Source organism: Rhinolophus hipposideros, assembly GCF_964194185.1.
Source record: "Rhinolophus hipposideros genome assembly, chromosome: 7".
NCBI lineage: Eukaryota > Metazoa > Chordata > Mammalia > Chiroptera > Rhinolophidae > Rhinolophus > Rhinolophus hipposideros.
This window is the reverse complement of record NC_138053.1, coordinates 11,757,545-11,780,703: the sequence shown is the minus strand read 5'-3', so window position 1 is coordinate 11,780,703 and position 23,159 is coordinate 11,757,545. Positions and strand designations below refer to the sequence as shown.

Here is a 23,159-nt window from a genome sequence, read left to right as displayed (position 1 = left end):
CGCGGGACAGGAAAGCGCCCGGCACCACCCGGAGGAGCCCGGGGCGGCGGGCGGCTGCAGGACCGCCGCGGGTACCGCGCGCCGGAGGGGAAGCGGCCCTGTAGCCCTGCAGCATCTCGCGAGATCTCGCCGGCTCACCCCAAGTACTGCGAGCTCCGAACTTAAAAAAAAAAAAAGCCAGCGGGGAGAGCCCCTAGCGCCGCCGCCGTGGTGGCAGCTACCGCTGGAGCATCAGCAGGCGGAGTGCCCCGCAGCAGGGCCCGCGCGCCCCTCCGCCGGCCGTGCCGGGAGCCGTCCGCAGCCTGGGCTGCCGCGGCCGGGGCTGTCGGCTCGTAGACGCGCAGCCCCAGGGGCGGGGAGACGGGGAGGCGGCCGGGGGGCCTGCAGCTCATCACCGCAGAGCGGGGCGGGGGAAGGAGGTGGGGGAGATGGGAGGAGGGCGACGGAAGGGGAGGTAGCGGCGCGGTTATCTTCCCGGCGACGGCGGTCAGGCGGCCGCGCCCGCTGCCGGGTCGCTGTGCTCGTGCTGCCGGAGGCCCGGCGCGGACCGGCTGGACGCGGTCTTTCCGCTGGCCGCTGTCGCGCGGGGCAGCGCAGGGCCCCGGAGGGCAGGGGCGCCCGGGGACCGCACGCCGAGCGCCGCCGCAGGACCACGGGTGGGCGGGCCGAGGGGCGGAGGAGCTGCGGGCCCCGCCTCCCGCGTGCTGCAGCGGGAGCCTCCACCGCCGCGGCCCCGGCGAGGCTTTAAACAGCGGGGCCCGCCCCGCGGCCGCCGCACTCGCGCGCTGACTCGGCTGCTGACGGTGTTCGTGCCGGCCCGGTCGGGCTAGCGGCGGAGAGCGGCCGACGGCGACAGCGACTCCCTCGTCTGCCGTTGCGGCCGCGGCCACCGCCGGCCAGGGGCGCGGAAGGCGTGCTGCCCGCGACGTCCGCCGGGCTCTCCGGGTCCTCCGGGGGTCGGGCAGCGATGGAGCCGAGGCCTACGGCGCCCTCCTCCGGCGCCCGGAGGCTGGCCGGGGTCGGGGAGACGCCGCCTGCCGCTCCGCTGGCTGCCTCTGGGGTGGACCTGCCCGGCACGGCGGGGCCCCCGATGCCGGAGGATGCTGCGGCCGCTAGCCTGGGCGGCGGCGGGGTTCGCGGCGAGGGCGCCGCGGCGGCCGGGGACGGGCTGGGCAGACCCCTGGGGCCCACGCCGAGCCAGAGCCGCTTCCAGGTGGACCTGGTTTCCGAGAACGCGGGGCGGGCTGCCGCGGCAGCGGCCGGTGCTGCGGCGGGGAGCAAGGAGACCCCCACGGGCGGGAAAGTTAGCGGCGAAAGCGGGCCGGCCAAAGGCAGCGAGGAAGCCAAGGGCCGCTTCCGTGTGAACTTCGTGGACCCGGCTGCTTCCTCGGCGGACGGGAGCCTGTCGGATGCGGCAGGGGTCGGAGGCGAGGGGCCCAACGTGAGCTTCCAGAACGGCGGGGACACAGTGCTGAGCGAGGGTAGCAGCCTGCACTCGGGCGGCGGCGGCAGTGGGCACCACCAGCATTACTACTATGACACCCACACCAACACCTACTACCTGCGCACCTTTGGGCACAACACCATGGACGCCGTGCCCAGGATCGACTACTACCGCCACACAGCCGCGCAGCTGGGCGAGAAGTTGCTCCGGCCCAGCCTAGCGGAACTCCACGATGAGCTGGAAAAGGTGAGCTCTCCCTGCAGCCCTGTCGCCAGTCCTCCCTCCTTCCCCAACCTCTGGTCCGCGCTGATCGCGGCATGTGGCCACCGGCTCTCCACGGGTGAGGCGGCGGGAATGGACGTGCACGACTCGCTGGCATCTTTGGATTCAGCTGTCAAGGGTGGAATTGCAGAGGAATGTAACTTAATCTCTTAAAAGTTTGCAGCGCGGGTTAGGCTAGTTACGTGATACAGGAGAGGCTGCATTTAACAACCTTCCCCATCCAGTTATGTATCTCCTGTACGCTTTGTTTCTTACCCACGCTTAACAATTACCATCCCTTTGTATGACAGTTATGCTTGTGGGACCCGGGAAGGGAATGTGCAGGAGGTTTAGGTGAGGACTCTCGGAAGAGAGTGGAGAGCACCTACCATCTGTGTCCTTTTTAAAGATTGTATTGTATGGCTCATGTACACCCATTAGGGGTCCCAAGAGTGGGAACTTCAGTGTTTCAAGGAAAAATCTTAACAGGATGTGTTTGTGGTCTATGAATTATTAAAGCTCAATTCCTGCAGTCTTGAATATGCAAAGATCATAAATCTTGGGACATGCTGTTCCTGATAATGGCATAAATCCATTTTTTAATGTAAACCTTTTGGGAGAGGACTATATCAAAATAATATAGGCGGGAGATGGGGGGACGCGGGACGCAGAGGAGACAGAGAGAGAGAGACAGAGAGACAGAGAGACAGAGACAGAGAGAGAGAGAGAGAGAGAGAAGAGAAGGAGAGACAGAGAAGAGAAGAGAATAGAGAATTGTTATTTTTCTGTGGAGGAAGTCAAGAAAGACTTTCTAGGGTCTTGCATAAGTAGTTATACTCTGCAAACAGATAGCCATCCCTATAAATTCTATTGATTTCTGTAATTCTATTTTTTATGGCCACAAACGATTTTTATTTCTTTAGGGTCCAAAATCATTATTTCAAGATAACATTGATGCTTTTGAGGTTCAGTTAATATTTAACTTTTTTATGAGTTGGGATTACTTCAAATCTGCTTTTACAAGTGTGTAATGACTACATTGATGGAATTTTGTGATGCAAAGTGTTGGTACCATACAGGTTGAAATGATCATCATGTGGAAAAGTTTAAATACAGAAAGTATGTAATTTGTTTTGGATATGATTATTTGAACTCATAGTCACTTCGTACAAGACTGTACTTGTCCCAGTGTTTGATAATGTAACATTCATACAGTTTGAAATAATTACAGAGGTCCCAACCCTTACAGCTTATTGATTGTTTAAAAACCTGACATCATTTAGCTTTGGATAATGCTACTCCTGTTATTCCATTGTGGTATTTTGTCATATCAGAAGAAAAACAATTTTTAAAACACTTCTTTTATTCATTCCTGTAGTTTCCCTCAGATCTGTTTTTTTTCTTTTCAAAACTCAAACTTTGTAAAATAGATTCGTAGCTGATAATTTTCCCTTTTTAAGAGAACTTTTATACTGAAAATATTATACAGATACATTTCAGATTTATTTCACCAAAGCCGAGTAGTTTTAGCAGTAAAGCACTCTATATTTACCCATAAGTTTTAGAAAGGCTTTTTAAATTGAAGGATATTATATTCCTTGAGCATGTATGCTTCCTAGGAAAGTTTTTATTTTAAATTATCTAGTAAGAAAGCACTGGAAATTCTCTAAAACTTCAGAGTTGTTTTTGTTTGTTTTGGCATTTTTGGTCAGTTTACAGTGTCTAAAAAAAGAAGACCTGTATTGCTAGCTGTATAGTATTTGAACTCACGCAGACTGTCAGCCTCAGCTTTCTCAGCTTTCAGGGTTATTTTGAAGATTAGGGGGAAAAATGTACATAAAGACTCATGTTCAGTGCCTGGAAAATAATGGCTGGGTAGTTATTTCAGTCTTCTATTGATTGACCCTTCAGAAACTATGTGGTTCAACTCTAGGATTTCAATTATATTCTCAATTCCTATATTATCAGATTAACGTATATAAAATGCTCAGAGTTTCCTTTATGCAACAGGTAGTATAATGAATTCTTTGTAGGTTTTTATCTTCTACCACTCGGGTCCTTTATGTCCCACTCCCCCGCCCCCCAAAAAAAAAGATTTATTAGGTTAACTCAGCGTAGAGCCTCCGAATATACTTTTGTTTAGAATTTAGCAAATGGATTAAAGAAATGTTTCATGTTAAGGAGTACAAATCTGGCTATAGAGATACACCGTTTTTGAAGGAGGGCAGGAGAAGGGACCATAGCACAGGTTGGCATAGCAAAAGTTGTTCCTCACCCTGTCTAGATTGACTTCTAGCTCCCTAAAACCGTTTCTAATACTTGTAGCCCCCAGTGAACCACAATATTTTATAACATTTAATTCTAGCACTTTATTGATTGTCATGTAGTAGTATAGATTGGTCACTAAGTGCTTGTGTATCTTCCATGGATCAAACTCTGTGCTAGGAACTGTGGAAGAACAAAAGCAAAAGACAAGCACTCCAGATTGTTAGGGGAAAGGACCACATTGTCTTTCTTCTACTTGAATTCCTTTCATTGCACAGCACTGTTACTTGGAAGTATTTGCCTAAAAATCCAACTGAAGGGGAATAGTTAAATGTGCATGGTGCATCTTGGTGTATTATGCGCCATTCTAGGGCCAGCACTGATGAATTTTCCGTTGGGTGTATCAAACATTTATTGGTGAGAGGAATTTCTTAGGTGTTGGACACATGGCTGTAGCACTGTGGGGTGATGCAGTGATTAGAAAATCAGATACTAACTCTGTTTAATCATACATTAACCAAATAGTTGAACAAATAACATAGTTAACAAACTTTTCTCCCCAATGCTATGCAAGGAAAGTACATATAGGATTCTAGTGAGGCTATAATAGGACCTAATTTTAATAGGAATTGGGGAGGCCTTTTTCAAGAAGTGTGACATTGAAGCTGAACCCTGAAGGATAAGTTGATGATAGGGCAGGACAACATTCCAGGTCAAAAGAACATACGCGAAGGTAGTGAGGCGAGACATTGGTATGTCCAAAGCTCTATAAGGAGACTAGTGTAAGATTTTACTATAAATGTAGTCGGAAGGGATTGAAGGATTTTGTGTGAGGCGGCAACATGATCTGTTTTGTTTTAATATTGGTGGCTGCTGGGTGGAGAATGGATTGGCCAGGTCAAGAATGGAAGCAGTGTGAGACCCAAGCTATTACTGTGGTCTGGGTTGCAGATAATAAGGGTTGGTGGCAGAATGAATTGGATGTAGGTGGACTGGATGTGGAAGTGAAAGAGAAGCTGATTCCCAGGTTTTGGATTTGAGCAACTGAGTAGATGGTGGTATAGATTTGGGGGGTGGGAGGAGAAAGAAATCTGTTTGGGTAGCCAGTAAGATGTCTTAGTTCCGAGAGTCATTATGAGGGAGGGGGACATTAAACATCTGTACGTAAATGTATATGTATGTGTATATACACATACATATACATATACGTATATATGTAAAATAATATATATAGTATATTTGTATATATGTGTGTATGTCGTGTCTAAGGTTGTGGATGAAATTACTTAAGGAGAGTAGGTAGATGAGAGAACGGAAATAGGGTCTGGGAATGTCTGAAGATCTGTTAGAGATTGAGAGACACTAGCAAAGGAAATGAAGGAGCTGCTAGGCTGGTGAGAAATAGTCAGGAGAGCAGTGTCAGGGAGGCTGGAAAAAGTTTTAAAGAAGGCAGGAACAATTTAGAGCTGATGCCAGAAATTGATTTTCTTAAAAAAAACAACAACACGTGTTTCAAAAAATAAAACAAAGTGGTGATTCCTGCTCCTACAAGAAGAAAAAAAGTGGAGGGAGGGTAAACAAAGAAATAAGAATTTGATGTACAACTTCAGCATGAAGATGGAAAGCATGCTTATCAAATGTGGAAAAGTATGTGGTGGACAATTTATAATAGCTCCTACTGGATATAAAGCATCATTACAGTAGTTTTAGAAGGTAGCATTACCTTTGCACAGTTGTCCTTAGGCCAAGGCTTAGGAATCTTTTACTGGTAGTGTATCAAGGCTTTGTGTAAGACCTCTGTTTTAGCCTTTTTCATTAATAAAATCAGAGAGGTAAAGTGTCTTTTATGTCTCGATGAGCTTGTTGGTTTTTTCATTTAATTCCTAAGAAATAGGTTTTACATATGTTTTACTCATGATGAAATGGGCTCACAGAAAGTGAAGAAATTGCTTAATATTACTCTCATGGAAAGTGGTACAGATGGAATTAACACCCAGCTTTTTTTTTACTCTAATGCTAGGCCATAGGACCTCCTCTTTCTAATTATCTCTTTTTCCTTTCTATCCCCCAGACCTGCTCTGAAATGGCAGGGATGTTGAGGGGACCACTGGGGATTACCATCATCACCTCTTTACCATGACCTCCTGAGAGTGGAATGATTACGTAACAGAGAAATGAGGAATTCTTGTGATGATGTATGACATGACTGCCTCTTTCCCTAGGATCTGAACTTGTGTCTCGTTCATCTCCATACAGAGAATAGGTACTCAATAAACATTTATTCACCGACTGTATTAGGATGGGCAATTCCTCTTTCTTGACACGGACTTTCATTTAAAACATTCAACAAGTATGTTACCTTTCCTAACTCCTGTAGCTGCTTCTCTCTGAGTGGGCTGTGTTGATTCTTGGACAAGAAATTCCACACACTACTAATCACTTCAGTACATAGCTTAAGTCCTTAGAGGTCATCCTGGAGGAACACGAATGAGTCACATCCCTGAGGTTAGGGAGTAGAATAGTTCCAGGATTGAGTGAAGGTGGGACCCTGATAAGAAATATTTGCATGTGGCAAAGTCAAACTTGGACTATTTCACAATTTTGTCAGGGGCTCCACCCTGACATGGTGGCACTAGCAGAGCTGAAGTCTGATGTATGTGTACTGCTGTGTGCATTCCCTAGGTCGACACAAACTGACTGCCAGCGGGAAGGGAAGATCAACTGTGGGATTTCAGACGTGGCCCACAGTCTACACTGCTGTCATAGTCGATGTCTCTGGGTATTGGTGTTCATACTCACATTCCCAGTCCTGTGACACTAGAATCTAAAGGATCAAAGTAGTGTTTGTCAGTTCTTGTGGGTTGAGTGTGTTTGTTTCCATTAATTTTCAATTATGTTTCATATATATGTTTAGAAAGTCTGTAGTACTATAATCAAATTGGTTCCATGCTGAAGTGAAAAGAAGATGACTTTGGTGACTCACCACATCCTTGCTGAGCACCAGCTGCACTGTTCTCGGTGGCGGGAACAGGCAGTGAGCACAACAGAATTATGGCACGTTCGTTCCCGTGGCAGGAGACAAACAAATAGGTCCAGTGTAATTGCTGTGAAGAAAACTGAAGGTGGGTAGTGATGACTGGGGGGTTCTTTTTTAGAGTGGTTAGAGAAAACCTCTCTGATAGGTGAGCAGACACTAGAAAGGAGTAAGAGATCACCCCATGCAGATACCTGGGGCAAAGAACATTCTAGGTAGCAGAACTGCAAACACCAAGACCCTGAGATGAGAGAGTACTTGGTGTGGCTGAGAAACAAGGCAGCCTGCAAGACTGGAGGGCCAAGTGAAAGGGGAGAGTAGTCGGGAGTGAGGAACGAGTAGTGTAGAACCTTGCACCTCATGATAAAGACAGGATTGTACTGTAAGTGAGGTCAGGAGCCATGGAGGCTTTTGAGCACAGACTTGACATGATCTGATTTATGTTTTTAAAATATCACTGATTCTACGTGCAGAATATACTTTAAGGAGATAATGCTGGAAGCTGGGAGACCAGTGAGAAGCCTCTTACAGTGTTTCGGTGAAGATGATGATGACTTTTATTTACTAAGGTAATAGTGTGTGATACAATGAAAGGTGTTCTTCAAGTGCTGGATGTGTTTGAAAGGTAGAATTGTTGAGATTTGCTGATGGCTTAGATGTAGGGGACAGAAAGATTAATGCCAGGTTCCCCCCCCCCCCCAACCCATTTAGAGTGGAGTCCATAGATAGGGAAATAGGGAAGACATGGGAAGACCAAGTTTGGGAGGTGGACTCAGGAGGTGAGTTTCATTCTACAATCGTTCTACAATGGGAGCTACTGGTTAGTGAAATAAAAGAACTTAAGAAAATGGATTTTAAATTGTAGCATAAAAATGTGCTCGTATGCTACAAATTTTAGGTAAAGCCATGAAAACTAGTTTTTCAAATAGAGTACAAAGGGGTGGGGAACTAGTGGGTTGATTCCACACAGTGAAAGGGTGGGGGATGGACAACAAGGAAAACTACTTAAAATACTGAAGTTAAAAACAGATCAGTGGCTTTCTATTTAAAATACAGAGGCTGTCATCTGCTAGTGGCTTTATTATTCTTCCATTTTTCACTAAACCTGTACCAGTTCTGTCTTAAAGCTGTTATGAAAACCATGGAGTTGATAAAGAACTTGGGGATTTCTAATTAGAAGAAAGGGAAAATCTGAAAAGCAAAAATAACTTAGTGGAATGTTGTCTCTCTGCAGAAGCTAATTATGGCTGGTGTGTTTGTACTACCCTTGGGCTCAAATTTCTCTGCTTTAAATGTGCTGTTCCTGAACATTCACACATTAGGTACTCATTTAGGTTGAGAACTCTAAAAACCTCTGGCATGGTTCTTTGTTGCTTTGGTGTGAATTAGTTCCTTCGTCAATGTAGCTTCTAAATAGTTTAGTATGCAAGTCATTTTGGAGCTTTTTTGCAGATGGGGGGCTTGGTAGGCTAGCTAGGCTTGATTACTTGAGTGGAAGAAGACTCAAAGGACCTGGGACCCACCATCTCTGTAGTATGACTTCTACTACATCATTTCACCTGAATAGTTCTTGTTGAAGTCCCCGGTCACCTTCAACCTTATCACCAATTCAGGACACTTTCTTTTTTTCCCCCCAGCAGCATCCAGCCTTTCACCAGCACTTGATGGGTTCTTTTGAAGTCTTGTCACTGCCTTGGCTTCCATCATAGCACTCTGTCTTTTCATTTTTCATCTTTCTTCTCTGTCTTTTCATTTTTCATTTCTCTTTCAGCCCAGTGTCTTTTTGCATTTTCTTTATCTCTAAACTGGCCACCCTCGAGGCTTGATTCTGGCTTTTGGTCTTCCTCTGTCGTCTTTCCCTACACTATATTATCTGTAGGCTAATGACTGAAAATTGTGTCTCCCACCTGTACCCCTTTTCTGAGTGGGCATCTAGTGCCTGCTGGAAATTTTTGCATTACGTCTCAAAGGCACCGCAGACTCACAAACTTGATTGCCTCACTCCCTCTCCAAAAACAAGATAGCCCAGGCCTTCTTCCAGTGTGTCCTATGTCTCTGGATGGTACCACTGTTTATCGCATTGCACAAGTGAGAAACCTATGAGTCATCCTTGACACTTTCTTTAATTCCTCCACATCCAGTTCATCACTGAGTTCTATCACCTTTATTTCCTAAATATTTTTATCTTCACTACTACCATCCTAGACCCAACTGCAGCTTGTCCCTCTACAGTAACCTGACTAGATTCTCCAAATTCACTATGCCTGCTTCTCCCCCCACCCCCCAGCACTATTATGCCCAGAATGATCTTTTCAAAACAAAATGGGTTATGTCATTCCTTGGCTTAAAGCTAGCCCTGCATTGTCTAGCTCTGGCCTACCTCTTCTTCAGTGTTGAAACTGTTCAATGGCACAATACTTCCTTTGCTGTAGGGTCTTTGTAGTTCGTACTATCTGAACTCTTCCTCTCTTCTCTCCCATACACATAGTTAACTTTTCAGTTTAAAGATTTTATTTCAATCCGTATTTCCTCAGAGAGAAAGCTGTATTGTCCTCTGGTCTAGGACAAACCTTTTTTCCCCTTAAAGCCCTTATTTCAGGTAGTGATGGTATACTTATTAACATGGTTATTGGAATCAACTTCAACTTCAAGCTGTGTGAGAAGCACACTATGTCTGTCTGCTTATCATCATGTCCCTAGTACCTTTTATATAGGCTTGACCTTCAATCAATACATGTTGAATAATAGAACTAGTTCTTTATAAATTAATGTAGTATAAAAGAATCTTAAACTCTTACGTACCCTATATTTGTTAGCTAGAATTTTTAAAGGACATTTGACAGGCAAATTGCCCCAATTTGCACATTTGAAGTTGAAGGTGCAAAAGAGCTAGGGAACTTGTGCAAAACAGCTAAGTAAGGAACTTGTGCAAAAGAGCTAAGGAACTTGTGTAAAATCATAGGACCTGTAACTGGCAGAACGAGGATTGAAACTTGCAGCAAACATTCTGACTCCCAGTTGGTGTTACTTCCAATATCCTACAGTTTAGTACTGTGTAAGTTCTTGTTATTTTGGTGAGTTTTTTTCTCTTTTTTAAATATCTGTAACAGTTGTTTATTATTCCATTAAATATAAAGTAGAAAAGATTTGGACTCCTCAGTTTCACTGTGTGGATATATCTTTTCCTAGTAGAAGAGTCTTCAAAAAGAAATTAAATATAAGAAAGCTTATAAATGGAGTCTTAAGTTTTTCCCCCCATTTCTTCTGCCTTTCCCTAACACTATCTCCCATAAATTTGACCTAAATTTTTTAATATTCTAGGGTTACGCTTTTCAATACTGTAACCATTAGTCACAGGTGGCTGTTAAACTCAGTTTAAATTAAAATTAAAAATTATGTTCTTCAATTAATTACTCAAGCCACATTTTAAGTGCTCAGACTCACATGGGGCTAATGGCTACTGTATTGGACAGTGGAGATTGGAGAATTTGGTTCCCAGGAAGAGTATGAGTTTGGGCCTCACCTAATGCTGAAACAAACATGCTGTCATACCCAGAAGAGCAGTGATACGCCTGAGCGCAGACAAAGCCGGATACCAATGGAAAGTTGCAGGGCTTGGAAGTCTTCTGCTCTTCCTTTGTGACTCTGTGATCGTAGGAAAGCAGCTTGATCCTCTGTAAAATGGAAAGAACAATCCCTGCCATGCCACATGCCATGTTTATTTTAGGGACAGGTTCTATAAGCTGTAAGATACTGCACGCATGCCTTGGCCAGTTTTGTGAGGAAGGATTGGTGCTTAAGGCTGGAGAGAAACTTAGAACATGGGGTGAGGGGGTAGAGAGATCCATCATCACAGAGAGATCTGTTACACCGGCCTGTCAAAGGAGCGATGTTTAAGGGAACTTTTCTCCTTTCCTCATTCCTCATTTCTTTTTTTTTCGTTCCACATTAAGTAGTTAACCACTAGTTTAAAATAAAACTTTCTTCTAATTTTGCATGGGATTCTTCCTCAAATAAAGGTTTTTTAAAACATATTAGGCCCTCGATGAATTGTTTGTTGAATCAGTGGAATTTTTTTTATTCCAAGAATTGAGATCTGGGTCTTTAATTGGAAAGGCTGTATAGAATTTCTTAACGTTATATAAAGTGTTAGAGTTTCCAAAGCACTCTAAAGCTACATACTCTATTTTTGGTCTTCAAATCTATCTTTAAAAGAGATGAGTTTTTGAAAGGTCTTGGAGTAGCAGTCTCATTCTGCAAGGCTGTGGTTTGCCTAAAGCCACATAACTAATACTTGGTGAAGTTTTTGAAATTAGGTCTCTGTCCTCCTATCCTTTTTTTCTGGACCAGTTATTCCTAAATTTCTAAATCACCTAGAGAAAAATTACAGACTCTTCTCTGCCAAGGAATGTACATATAGTTTTCTACATATACAAAAGCTTTCTGGTGATTTCCCAGAAAGCCAGGTTTGAGAACCATTGCCCAGACCATACTGAGAGTCCTACACTTTGGTTGTCCCAGTGACAAGGCATAGTTATTTTCTTTGATATGCTAACTCTCAACTTTGAAATACCCTTATGTAGACAAATGCTAACTATGAAAATAATCTGTCTTTAACCATTAGGTAGCTATACTGAATTGCATTAAGTTGCCAATTGTTGAACATCTGCCATGTTTCAGGAGCTCTCTGTTATATGTGCACAATAACCTTCCAAACCAGGTAATCTACAGATAGACAAACTCAGAGGTGAATAGAAACTTATCGAAATCTCACAGCCAATAAGTGGTAGATGCTGGATTTAAACCTAGGCACATTAATGAAAGCTCACATGTGAGGTATTAGGACAAACATTTGTGTTGCTTATTAAGTGGCCTGTTAAGATCCTGTTAGAACTCAGACACAAAGTACTGTTTGAATCCTGATGAGTTCACATGGAATAGTTGGTTCCAGATACTACCTTTTTTCTTTTTTTTAAAAAAACCTAATGGGTTTAGACATAAACAATCAGGCTTCACTATTTTAGAAATTAAGCTTTATGAAAAATTACTCTCTTTACTGGCTTAAGTGTAAATTTATAGAAATAATAGATTTGGGTTATAGGCTTGGAGAAATTATGATGCTGTCTCACTTATTTCTCCCAATTATTTGACATATTTGCTGATCGGAAAAGAAAATGATCCAGTAATTCAGCAAGGCAACCACAATGACAACAAAAAGGCCCTCACACAAAAGGGATTCCCCACAGCTGCACTTGGGGACTGTGTCCTTACACTTTATACATAGTTACAACAAATACGGCTGTCTGGTGTCCAGAACCAGGGCAGGTTAAAAAGAAGAAGGAACACTGGCAAAAGTGGGTCCAGAGATAGCCAGCGTGGTACAGAGACAAGATAAGAAAATCATGAAAAGCAGCAACAAAGTTCTCAGAAAATAGCTTAGAATAGCCTTTTGAAGTAGATGCAAAGATAGAGGACCTGAGTTTTGGATATCGCAGCATCTCCATCTAGCATAATGCTGGCACAAAATAAACGACGGTCGTTTAAATATCTATACAAGAAAGAGTCAACGAACTACATACACATTTTTGGAAAATTTCAGTCTCAAGTCATCCTAGAGTTTTAAATTTTCAGAGACTGAGGATTAAATCCTTTTCAAAACCCACACTTTAAAAATTTACTCCCAGGGTTTCACTTTCATCGTATGTTGTTTATTTAAAATTTTTATTATTTCATTATGTAGAGAAAATAATATAGAAGGGTTGGAAAATAGAGAAAGTAAGTTAAAGACTTTAAATTCTTAACAATTTTGTACTTTTAAATATATTTTTAAACTACAATTTTATATTCTACTTTTCTCACCTAGCATTAAACAATCAATAGGAAAAAAATAGTTTCCTTTTTCACCACTTAGTAGTCGTCTAAGTGAATGTTTGTATGATACTCATACATGTACCATATGATACATGTATACCATAACTTGCATTTTCTCTTTGTAGAGTATTTAGTTCATTTACATTTATTGTGATTTGGTTGTCATTAGGCCTGGTATTTTGCTGTTGTTGTTTTTTTTAAATCTGGTTTATGATCCTCTAACTTTTATTGTTCCATTTTAATTCTTCTATTGAGTTTCTAAAAGTTCTGTATCTCTGCATTATTGTTTTAGTGGTTGCTCTACTTAGGGAGAATTTTGAATGTCTCAGCTAAAATACTGAACCTTAAAACAGTACTTTCCTTCGTGCTCTGGTTTTCATATAAATTATAAAACCAACGATACAGTTGTATTTTTGCTTTCAACAGTCACGGCTTTAAAAAAGAAAAATACATAATAGTATTTTATACTCATATTTGTTTTTATTGTTTTTCATTTTTTATAGATCTGTGTTGCCATCTGATACCGATTTGGTTCCATGAGTACTTTCTTGTAATGGAGGTCAACTGGCAACAAAATTCTTTTAGTTTTTGATTAGTTGAAGTTGTCTTTATTTCACTTCACTTTGGATGTAAACTTCTTGGTTGACAGGGTTTTCTTCATTCAGCCCTTTGAATATGCACTTCCAGTGTCTTTTGGCCACCACCGTTTCTTATAGGACGCCATTAATCATGTTGCTCTTCTATATGTATGCTGTTTTTCTCTGGTTGTTTTTAAGATATTATCTTTGGTTTTCAGCTTTTTTTTCATAGGGATGTCTCTCTTCGTGTATCTTTTTTGGGTTTGTTAAGTTCTTGTATCTATAAGTTAATTCTTTTCACTGCTTCCTCTGCCATTTTCATTCTGCAGTTGAATTCATCTAGTGAATTTTTTATTTCAATTATTGTGATTTTTCAGGTCTGAAATTTCTAATTTTTAAAATAGAGTTTCCATTTGTCAGTTGTTTACTGGTACCATATTTACCTTTAATTTTTGAACATGTTTATTATACCTATTCTGAAATCTTTGCCTGCTTGGAGTTAATTTCTAATGATTGGTTTGTTTGTTTTTTATTTATGAGTTCAATTTTCCTGTTTAGTAATATTTTGGGGTGAAAACTTGAAGTATAGATAATACACTGTAGTAACTTTGGGTTGTTGTTTATATTCTTCTAAGGATTATTTTTTGTTCTAACATGTACTTAACTTGCCTAGCTTAAAACTTCAAACTGGTTCCTTTCCCGGCAATGTACTAGCTGATATCTGCTCTGTTTTATGGTTTCCAGCTGCTCTGTTTAGCCTGGCTCCTGGTAGAAGTTGGGTGGTTTCCCCTACACGTGTGTAATTTAGTTGTCAGCTGAGATTTGGGGCTTACCCTTACTATCATTCCATTCTTTTCCTAGAGATTCCAATTTCCAGTTCTTTTGCTGGCTTTTGGGCTCTCTTCTGTGATATTTCAAGTTATTAAGCCTTCATTTTCAGCCTTCCAAGTTACACATCTCTGGGGAATGCTCTCAGTTTAAAAAGGCAGCAAACTCAGGGATCTCACCCACAGCAGCTCTGTCTACCAAGAGTATTTCCTTTCTGGTATTTGCTTTTCTTCCATTTGCCCTAGGTAGGTATGTATGTATATTATTTTAAAAATAAAACAATTTTAAATATAGATCACATATTTATATTGTTCATTAATACTGGAAGGTATAAGTTTTCTGGTGATTTGAATTTAAATGTTTTCAAGTTGGGATTTGAAATGATGCATAATTATGCTATTCTTAATGCTTTCTGTTGTAATTCAGTCTTGAATGATTAGTAAAGAACATGATGGGTTAGGTAGAGGACTGAATTCTTTAACTGCAGTCAGCAGTTCTGATTTGGTTCATTGTAAAGTCACATGGCCACACCATCCACTTTTATCTGTGGCACTTGAGTTTTGAGCTTTGCATTAGTACCACTGGATATTAATAGACCATTGTTAACCACAGCAGATTGGATTCCTGTAAAACAATACTTCGTTTTGAGAGAATAGGCTGTGGGGGGGGGGGCATTACACTGAATACACCAATCAGCGACAGCACGGATAGGAAACGTTGGTGGCTTGAGGATGATATAATTGGCTAGTACTTGATGAAAAAATTGTTAGAATAAACCCAGCCACTTGGGCACCTCAATTTGCACATATATGCATCAGTTTTAATTACTAATTTGGCTATGTTTCATGGTATTGACTTACCTTAGTACTAAGCAGATGCTATTAAACTATACAAGAAAGTTTTACCTTGAAAGTATCTGTATTAATAATTTAGTTCAGAGGTTTGCTTTTAGGATTTAAATAGCATTTTGGGGTGAACTTTTAACAGTTTAAGCGTAATTTGGGGTTTATTTAAATTGGTAATAAGCTGCTTGTAAACAAAGTAATAAATTCTTGCATATTAACTGTGCCTTGGAATAAAGATTCCCACTCTTCTGGCTGTCATTAGCAGTGATTTAATTTGCTTAATTAAAGCTGGGCCCAGAAGTTTTGCTTCTATTCTCAGACTATGAAATCTAACCTGAACCTCAGCTAGGCCTGCTATAAAGTGCTTATTGGTTGCCAGAGGAAGTTACCATTTACTCAGTAGCTCTTAGTTCTAAAGAAGATGCAAAATGTTTCTAGTAGCGTGATCTTTGATCATCACAGCCACATTCTTCACACTATACCCAACTGACTTGCAGATGGGGTAGGTGATAAATCCTCTTTCATCAGGCAAAAAGGTGATGCCATATTTGTATGTAAAGGTCATTGTTTTTGGTTATACTTTTAAAAGTCTTTTTGGGGGGCAGTCGTGATGGCTTAGTTGGTTAAAGCGTGAGCTCTGAACAACAGGGTTACCAGTTCGATTCCCACATGGGATGGTGGGCTGCGCCCCCTGCAGCTGAAGATTATAAACGGTGACTAGACTTGGAGCTGAGCTGCGCCCTCCACAACTAGACTGAAGGACAACGACTTGGAGCTGATGGGCCCTGGAGAAACACACTGTTCCCCAATAAAATTGATATTTAAAAAAGTCTTTCTTTTTATTGTGGAAAATAGCAGAGAGAAAAAAAAATGTATAACTTAAGTGATCAACACCCAGGTCAAGAAATGGAACATTGCTGGCACCCCAGAAATCCTCTGTGCACTCCTTTCTGATCTCCCAAAGGAGCTGCTGTCATGGCTTAATGGTGGTGATTTCCTTCATCCTTGGTTTTAATTGTTTTTTAAATGGCTTTCATTACCTTTATGTATTCCTGAAGAATATTACAGTTGACCTTTGAACAACGCAGGTTTGAACTGTGCCAGTCCACTTATACATGGATGTTTAAATAAATGTTATAAATGTATTTTCTCTTCCTTAATGATTTTCTTAATATGCTTTTCACTAGCTTACTTTATTCTAAGAATATAGTATATAATACACATAACATACAAAATATATGTCAATCGACTGTTATTGGTATGGTTTCCATAATAAGTCAATATTAGGCCGTTAGTAGTTAATTTGGGGGAGAGTCAAAATTATACATGTATTTTTGACTACACAGGGGTTTGCACCCCTTAATCCCTGCATTATTCAAGGGTCAACTGTAGTCTAGTTTTGCCTGTGGAATTATACAGTATATTTTTATCTGCCATCTTTTGTCTTTTGTTCACTGTTAGGTTTGTGTGTATTTATAATTCATTCATCTTTATTGTTATTACATTTTTATTCCATTGTATGAGATGCTACAATTTATTCTGCAATTATAGATGTTTGGATTGTGTCTAGTTTTTGACGGTTTTTTACAGTGCTAATATGAACATTGTTATACAAGTGTCCTGCTTCATGTTAGTATTGTTTATGTATAGAGATATACCTAGGAGTAGAATTGCTGGTTAAAGGGTATGCATATTTTCAGCTTTAGAAGATAATGCCCAATTTTTCCCAAAATAGTTTACCAATTTATATTTCTACCATCATCATATTTTCTCGGTTCATCTTCTCAAACAGTATGGGGCAACCCGGTAATATTATCTCTTATTTTTACAGATGTGGAAACTGAGGGCCACAGGGGTTAAATAACTTGCCAGTGTTCACATAGCTAGTATGTAGCAGAGCTGGAATTTGAATCTAGATATGACTCAGGAGCAGACTCTCTAAATTTCACTTCTGTTTCAGGACGTTATTTGGAAAACAGATTGCCCATAAAAGCTCAATATTTATTCACTGTGTCTTTGATAAAAATGATGCGAAAGGTGTGCCCTGGTGGACCTTCCATTTTAATGCATATTGAAGGAGTGGGGGTGGATGGGTGCATAGATTACAAAAACTAAGTAAATTAAAAAGTTAATTACACACTGTGATGTATGCTATGAAGAAAATTAAAGAGGGGCTTGGATGAGAAGAAAGTATATGTTGGGTGGACTGGGAAGTAGAGGGCTCCATTTAAACTAAGACCTAAAGGATGAGAAGGAGCCCAACCATCTTCCAAGTAGGTTAAGCAAGCAAAAAGTCCCTCAGGAGAAAATACTTTAAAACCAGTATTTCAGCAATATTATCTAATAAAATATTTTAGTTGGAGCTCTTTTAGTAATTTTCTAACTTAAAGGATAGGCGTTCAAGGGTATATAAAAAACTTTAAGGAAAATTAATAGATATAGGAAAGTGGTCCATGATTGAAAAAATACAGAAACTTTACTTCTAAAACAGACTAATACCTTTTCTTTAATCATGTCAAATCTTACTATGAGTGATTAACAAAACATTGATTACAAGTTCAAGAATTCTGTGTGGATAATTTTATTTTTTAAGCCTTGAAAGGAATTGCTAGCGTGAGCAAATAATGTGGGTCTTTAATTGGAAAAAAAATCCTAGGTAACATAGAAACTGAATGATTGGCCTATTTTAACTACCCTCTCTACCACAATAGCCTCCAAATAAACTTCCAAAGTTAAGTAACACATATAACTCTATCTAATCACAGTTTCCTACTTAAACATTTGACATGCCTTCCAGATGGGTATGTCTAGACACGAGCAATTCTTTCTCTACCATAGGTAGTCCAGTGCAGCGGTCTGTAACTTACAACCCTGTAGGGCAAAGAGTTTTATAGATGCTCTAGACCCTGGAGGAATTTCTACAAAGCACAGAGGTCTTTAAATTTCCTGTGGTGCCATCCAGTGCAGAACTTCTGTCATTTTTATGAGGACCATGTCAGGAAACCCCTAGCTTCTGTTTATTTGGAAGTACAGGAAGGAGGGAAAGATGAAGCAATGTGAAGAGTGAAAATAGCTAGAGAATTGGAAAGTTCAAGCAGGACAGTGTCCTTAACTGGGTGAGTTGTCAATCTTATGCCTCCTTGTCCCAAAATAGAGGCCTAATATAATTTATGTTGGTGCACTGTAATATGTGGAATTGTACTAGTTAGAAGGGTCTCTGCACTGCCACAATAATAGCTGCATGATTTGAGGAACCTTAATCTCTCAAAGACTGTTTCCTTGTTTGTTAAGGTGAGCTAATAATACCTCTCACCAATGTGCCAGTTTGGGGAAAAAGGACATGTAAGCATTTAAGGAAAGTGTCTGACTGTAACTTTCAAGAAAGCCAGACAGAGTATGAGGGTCTCACATACTAAGAATTCTTAGTTTATCCCATAGCTAACGGATAACCAGACCTAGATTATGTACAACTATATTTTATAAGAAATTCTTGTTTCTTGAGGGCAGAAAAACTATTTTGTGTTTTGCAATATTACTTTGCACAAAAAACCTGGGGTATATCACAATAAACGTGAATTGGGTTGGATTCTATACCATGGTTAACATCACCCCCCAAAATGCAAAATCAAGTTATTTGCCACCCTACAAACCAATTCTTTATCCAGCATTGAACTCTTTAAAAGTCATGGGGAAAAAAATCATCCCTTTCCCTGTTCTATTTTCCATGTGTTTGTGTAGTTATGGGAAATAGTAAGGGAATTTCTCAGAAACAGATGGAAATCAAGTGTTTACTAAGGCAGTCTGCTTGCTAAATAGTCTTTTCCATCTTGTTTTTCATTTAGTGCAAGTGTTAATTTGGGGTAGGATATAAAACTCAACTTCTGGAAGGGATTATTGTATTGGTTTTATTTATGTGTTACTTTCCCTAACAATGGACTTGTGACTTTTTTGGTAGTTGTAGTTACCAGCATTTTTTAGCATTGAGATGATGTGTGTGCTCTGCCAGAATAATTTGAAGTTGGATAACTTAAATGAGGGTAAACATTTTTGTATATTTTTGAATTTCTGTATTCTCTACCATAGCTACTACCCTGTATATAGCACCTTCTGCATATGCAGTTGTTAAATGCACCAAAGCTTTATAGCTGCGTATCCCCCCCATTTTTTCCTGCTCATGTTGCTTTTTTTCTGTCATTTTATTTAGTAAGGTTGATTTACTGTGTAGAAAGATACATCAATTGTGATTGGGACCCAAATTTTACTTCCCAGATCATCTGGCAGGGTTTGACTCCTATTTTGTGACAGCAAGAAAATGAGTAGCCAATACAAGTAACTTTGTCTTAATTGAAAAACTGAAACAATCTCATATTCTTTCTTTTTCTGCTTTGCAGCTTTCTTCATCAATAATCACCCTTGTTTTTTTTATATATACTTTTTGTAAATGAATACCTGCTCTTACACGATCTTCACATTAACTGTGTAAGGTAGTGTATTAGTTTTAAGAACCACTTTCTAGTCACGGAGGTGATGCTAAAAGCAATTTTGTTCCTCTGAATAAATGGACCTTTACACAGAAGCATACACTCGTATGATCAAGATTTAATGCAGTATGTATATACGTGTATCAGTGAGGGGACAAAAAGAGGAGGATCCCTGGTTGCAGGAAGAGGTGCCTCAGGCTTTGGTCCTCCTGTAATGTCACAGGTCCCAGCTTTTCCACAGGTGCCATGGGAGCAACACTGACTGGGTTCTGAGAGCATGTGGAGTTCCAGGGACACTTTTGCCATTGCTCTCATAAGGTCAAGTGAGTGTGTAATCTTGTTCTTGTTGGAAAACGGCCAGGCATTGAAAAGCTAGGCCACCTAGGAATAAGTTTCCTACTCATTCTTTTGAAATCTATAACTAAGTCACCCTCACTTTTCTAACATGGCCCTGGCACTTAAATTGCTGCATTGTAATCAAGCTGTATCAGCTGGCTTTATAGCCATGTGCTAGAAGCCTTACTTGCTTTATATGGCAGTCTTATTACAAATTGATCTTTATTTAGAGCCTCAAGACTCCAAAGGGATGGTACTGGAGGCAGGGATTATCATCTCCATTTCACAGAGTAGGTAACTGATTTTCACAGAGAGGCTGACTTGAAAAGAGGAGTATTATTGAAAAAAGCAACCACCCTTTTTTTGACTGGGTAAACATTTAATTTAATAGAGGCTGCTTAGTATAGTGGAAACTGCCTGGGATTAAAGTTAGAAGACCTATCTTTCATCTCTAATCTCTACTATAAAAATATAAACTCTAGGAGGGCTGGAAAGTATGTAGTATGTGCTTGATAAAACTGATTAATAAATGTTTGTTTAATGAATGAGTGGAAGGATGTGATTGTGGTTTATCACCAGAAACTTTATTCGCAAATTAAGAATCTTCAAATAACAGAACATCAGAAGTTACTTTGGACTTTTTATAATAATATATTAAATACAGTTAAGGGTTTGGAACATTTTCCTCTTCAAAGGGTGCTCCTATTTGGACATCCTTAAGTCTACCTGGAACCAATATTGTGACAGCCTTAAGACCTGAAGAGACATTTTGGTACAGCTTTGCTCAATTGTTCTTTAAAACAACAAACAAAACGAAAACTTAAAACATTTCCCTCTCCTTCCAACTTAAAAAAAACAAAAAACTAATTGTCTTTTGCCCATTGTGGCTTAAAATTGCTGAACAAAGACTTTTGCCCAGCCTTTACCAAAATTGCCAGAAACATGTTTTATTAGTATTTTAATTGTATTTAGAGGTTACACTGTTTAAATGATCTTGAGTTTTCTTTGCACGATGATAAACACCTTTATTAACTTTGGAAAAAAATGTGATCATAAATCATTTGTTCCCCTCACAATCATTTTTCATGGGATTGACTGACATCCGTGGCCAGTGACATTGCAGAGACCCACCTATGCTACATTATACACTTGAGATGAAAATTTTGTGGATTTAGTAACTGGAATGTTCAAAGAAGGTAAATACGATATTTTAGTGTAATGTGTACTTAAAGCATTTAACAGTGAAAAGTGCATTTAGGAACTGATAAGGGTGTCATAGGAGACAGTCCTGCACTCTACGGTCCAGAGCTAGTTAAAGCAGTGTTAAGGTTTTTCATTGTAAGTTTCTTAAAAACTTAGTTAAGTATTTTTCCCTAAAGCTTGATTTTTGTCCATTATTTTAAAATGAAATCTGATTTCATCATAGATTGTCACAAAAATACTGAAGAAAATTTTAGTGTTAGGGAATAAACAGTACCCTGATTTTGTAAAAGAGTTTTTTTGTTTGTTTGTTTGTTTTTAACTGAAAAATCACCATTAAACCAAGTCAGTATATTATAACTAGTGTTTTCTCTTAGGTCAAGCAGAATTGACATATGACCTTTGATGTGTAAAAGATTATTTAAATCAGTGGGTTAAAAGATGAGATCGTTTTTGGATATTGGAAACTGAAAATACTTTGTAAATTTTTAGACGTGCATTGAGGAATAAATCTAAAATACATTTATATTACAAAGGATTTTCATTATTAAGAACTTACTATCTTTCTGGTCAGATGATTTTTTGATAGTTAAGTATTCACTGAAAACTTAAGGAATTAAAAACTAATCAAAAAAGAGAAACCTTTTCCCTCTTTTCATTTAGAGGAAAGTTGCTGTTCATCACACATTGACAATTTCTTCTTCTCATTTGATAGGAATTGAAATAGTAAACATAATGAAATATCCAAGTGGCCACATCAGTATTTACACCCACAGCTGCGTACTGAAATTCAGAGGGAAGGTCTGATCTGGAAATGAATGGGAGCCATCACTTACTACTTATCACATTTAGATGGTGTTTAAAGCTACAGGTCTGGTGAGATGACCATAGGAAGAAAATACAGAGTGAGAAAAGGAGCTGTCTAGGACCAAGTGTTGGAGGGACTGTTACTCTAATTGCTTATAGAAGAGGCTGAGAGAACGTATGGTATTTCAGGAAATGTTTCAGGAAAGAGGGAGTGTTTAACAGAATCATGCTGTTTCAAAAGTCCAGTGAGACAGAGACTGCAAAATGTACATTAGAGAAGTCTTTGGATGTGTTCTAAAACTTTCAGTGTTGGGATGAGGGGGGTGAAGCCAGGTTGGTGTGCGCTGACGAATGTGCTCTAGTATTTACAGCAAGTTCGGCTGGACGATTGGCGATGGGTGGAGTGAGTGGTGTGCAGTAAACAGTTAACCACGGTTAAAGGAGAAAGAACGATCAAATTGAGGCGGAAATTTGAATGTATAAGACAGAGAAGACATTATCCACAGTGTAAAAATTCTCCTTTTCTCTACTCCGTGCAAAGACATACTGACCATGGAGACCAGAATTCTCTTTCATTCTTGTATTTTCTATATCCTCAGAAGAATGTTCAACTCCTCGTGTTTTCTCTCTGTTTCTTTTTTCGGTTTCCGTAGCTTCACCCACTAGCTGTTTACCTGGCCCCTCTCCTAAGTTCCAGTCATGAATTTTTTAACTGCTTGATAGAAAGAACTCTTGAATTGTCTCATGGCTCCTCAAATTCAGCACATCCAATTGAATTAATCATTTCCTTTTCAGGCTGACATAATTTATGGCTATCTCCATTTCTCTCGTTAAGAAATCCTTCTAGTTACTGAGGGTCTTACCTATCTGGGTCTTCCCTTGTTTCCTCTGTCTCCTTTCTGTTCTCCCTCCAACCCTCAATCCCTGCTTGGTAGATAGACTCAGAATCACAGTGCTGCTTTTTGAGAGATTATTTCCCCAAATAAATTCAGATTAATTTGGTCCATCTCATTTAATATGGTGTTATACATAAAATCATTTATGTTGCTATTTTTGATGTTTTATCCATTATGTGAAAAACAGTAAAGAACACAAGCCCATCGTTCCTGTGAAAAGGGTAGGTAAATTGAAGATTTTATTTATGTACCTTTGTGTCAGCATTATTTATAGTTCATAATTTTATATGTGAAATTCTTCTGTGTAAATGTA

The 23,159-nt window shown here is 40.0% G+C and overlaps 1 protein-coding gene across 2 annotated transcripts in view; it reads left to right on the top strand.

The window, feature by feature from the left end:
- Positions 1-780: 780 nt before the first annotated feature.
- The window catches only part of SLC12A2 (solute carrier family 12 member 2), an 86,062-nt gene continuing 63,683 nt past the window's right edge, over positions 781-23,159 (top strand). The window contains exon 1 of one of the 2 annotated variants that reach the window (XM_081054519.1): positions 781-1,690. In XM_081054519.1, the coding sequence (XP_080910645.1) occupies positions 968-1,690 (723 nt within the window). In that variant the 5' untranslated portion in view covers positions 781-967. The remainder of the gene's footprint in view (positions 1,691-23,159) is intronic. The other variant, XM_081054520.1, reaches the window with a different exon arrangement.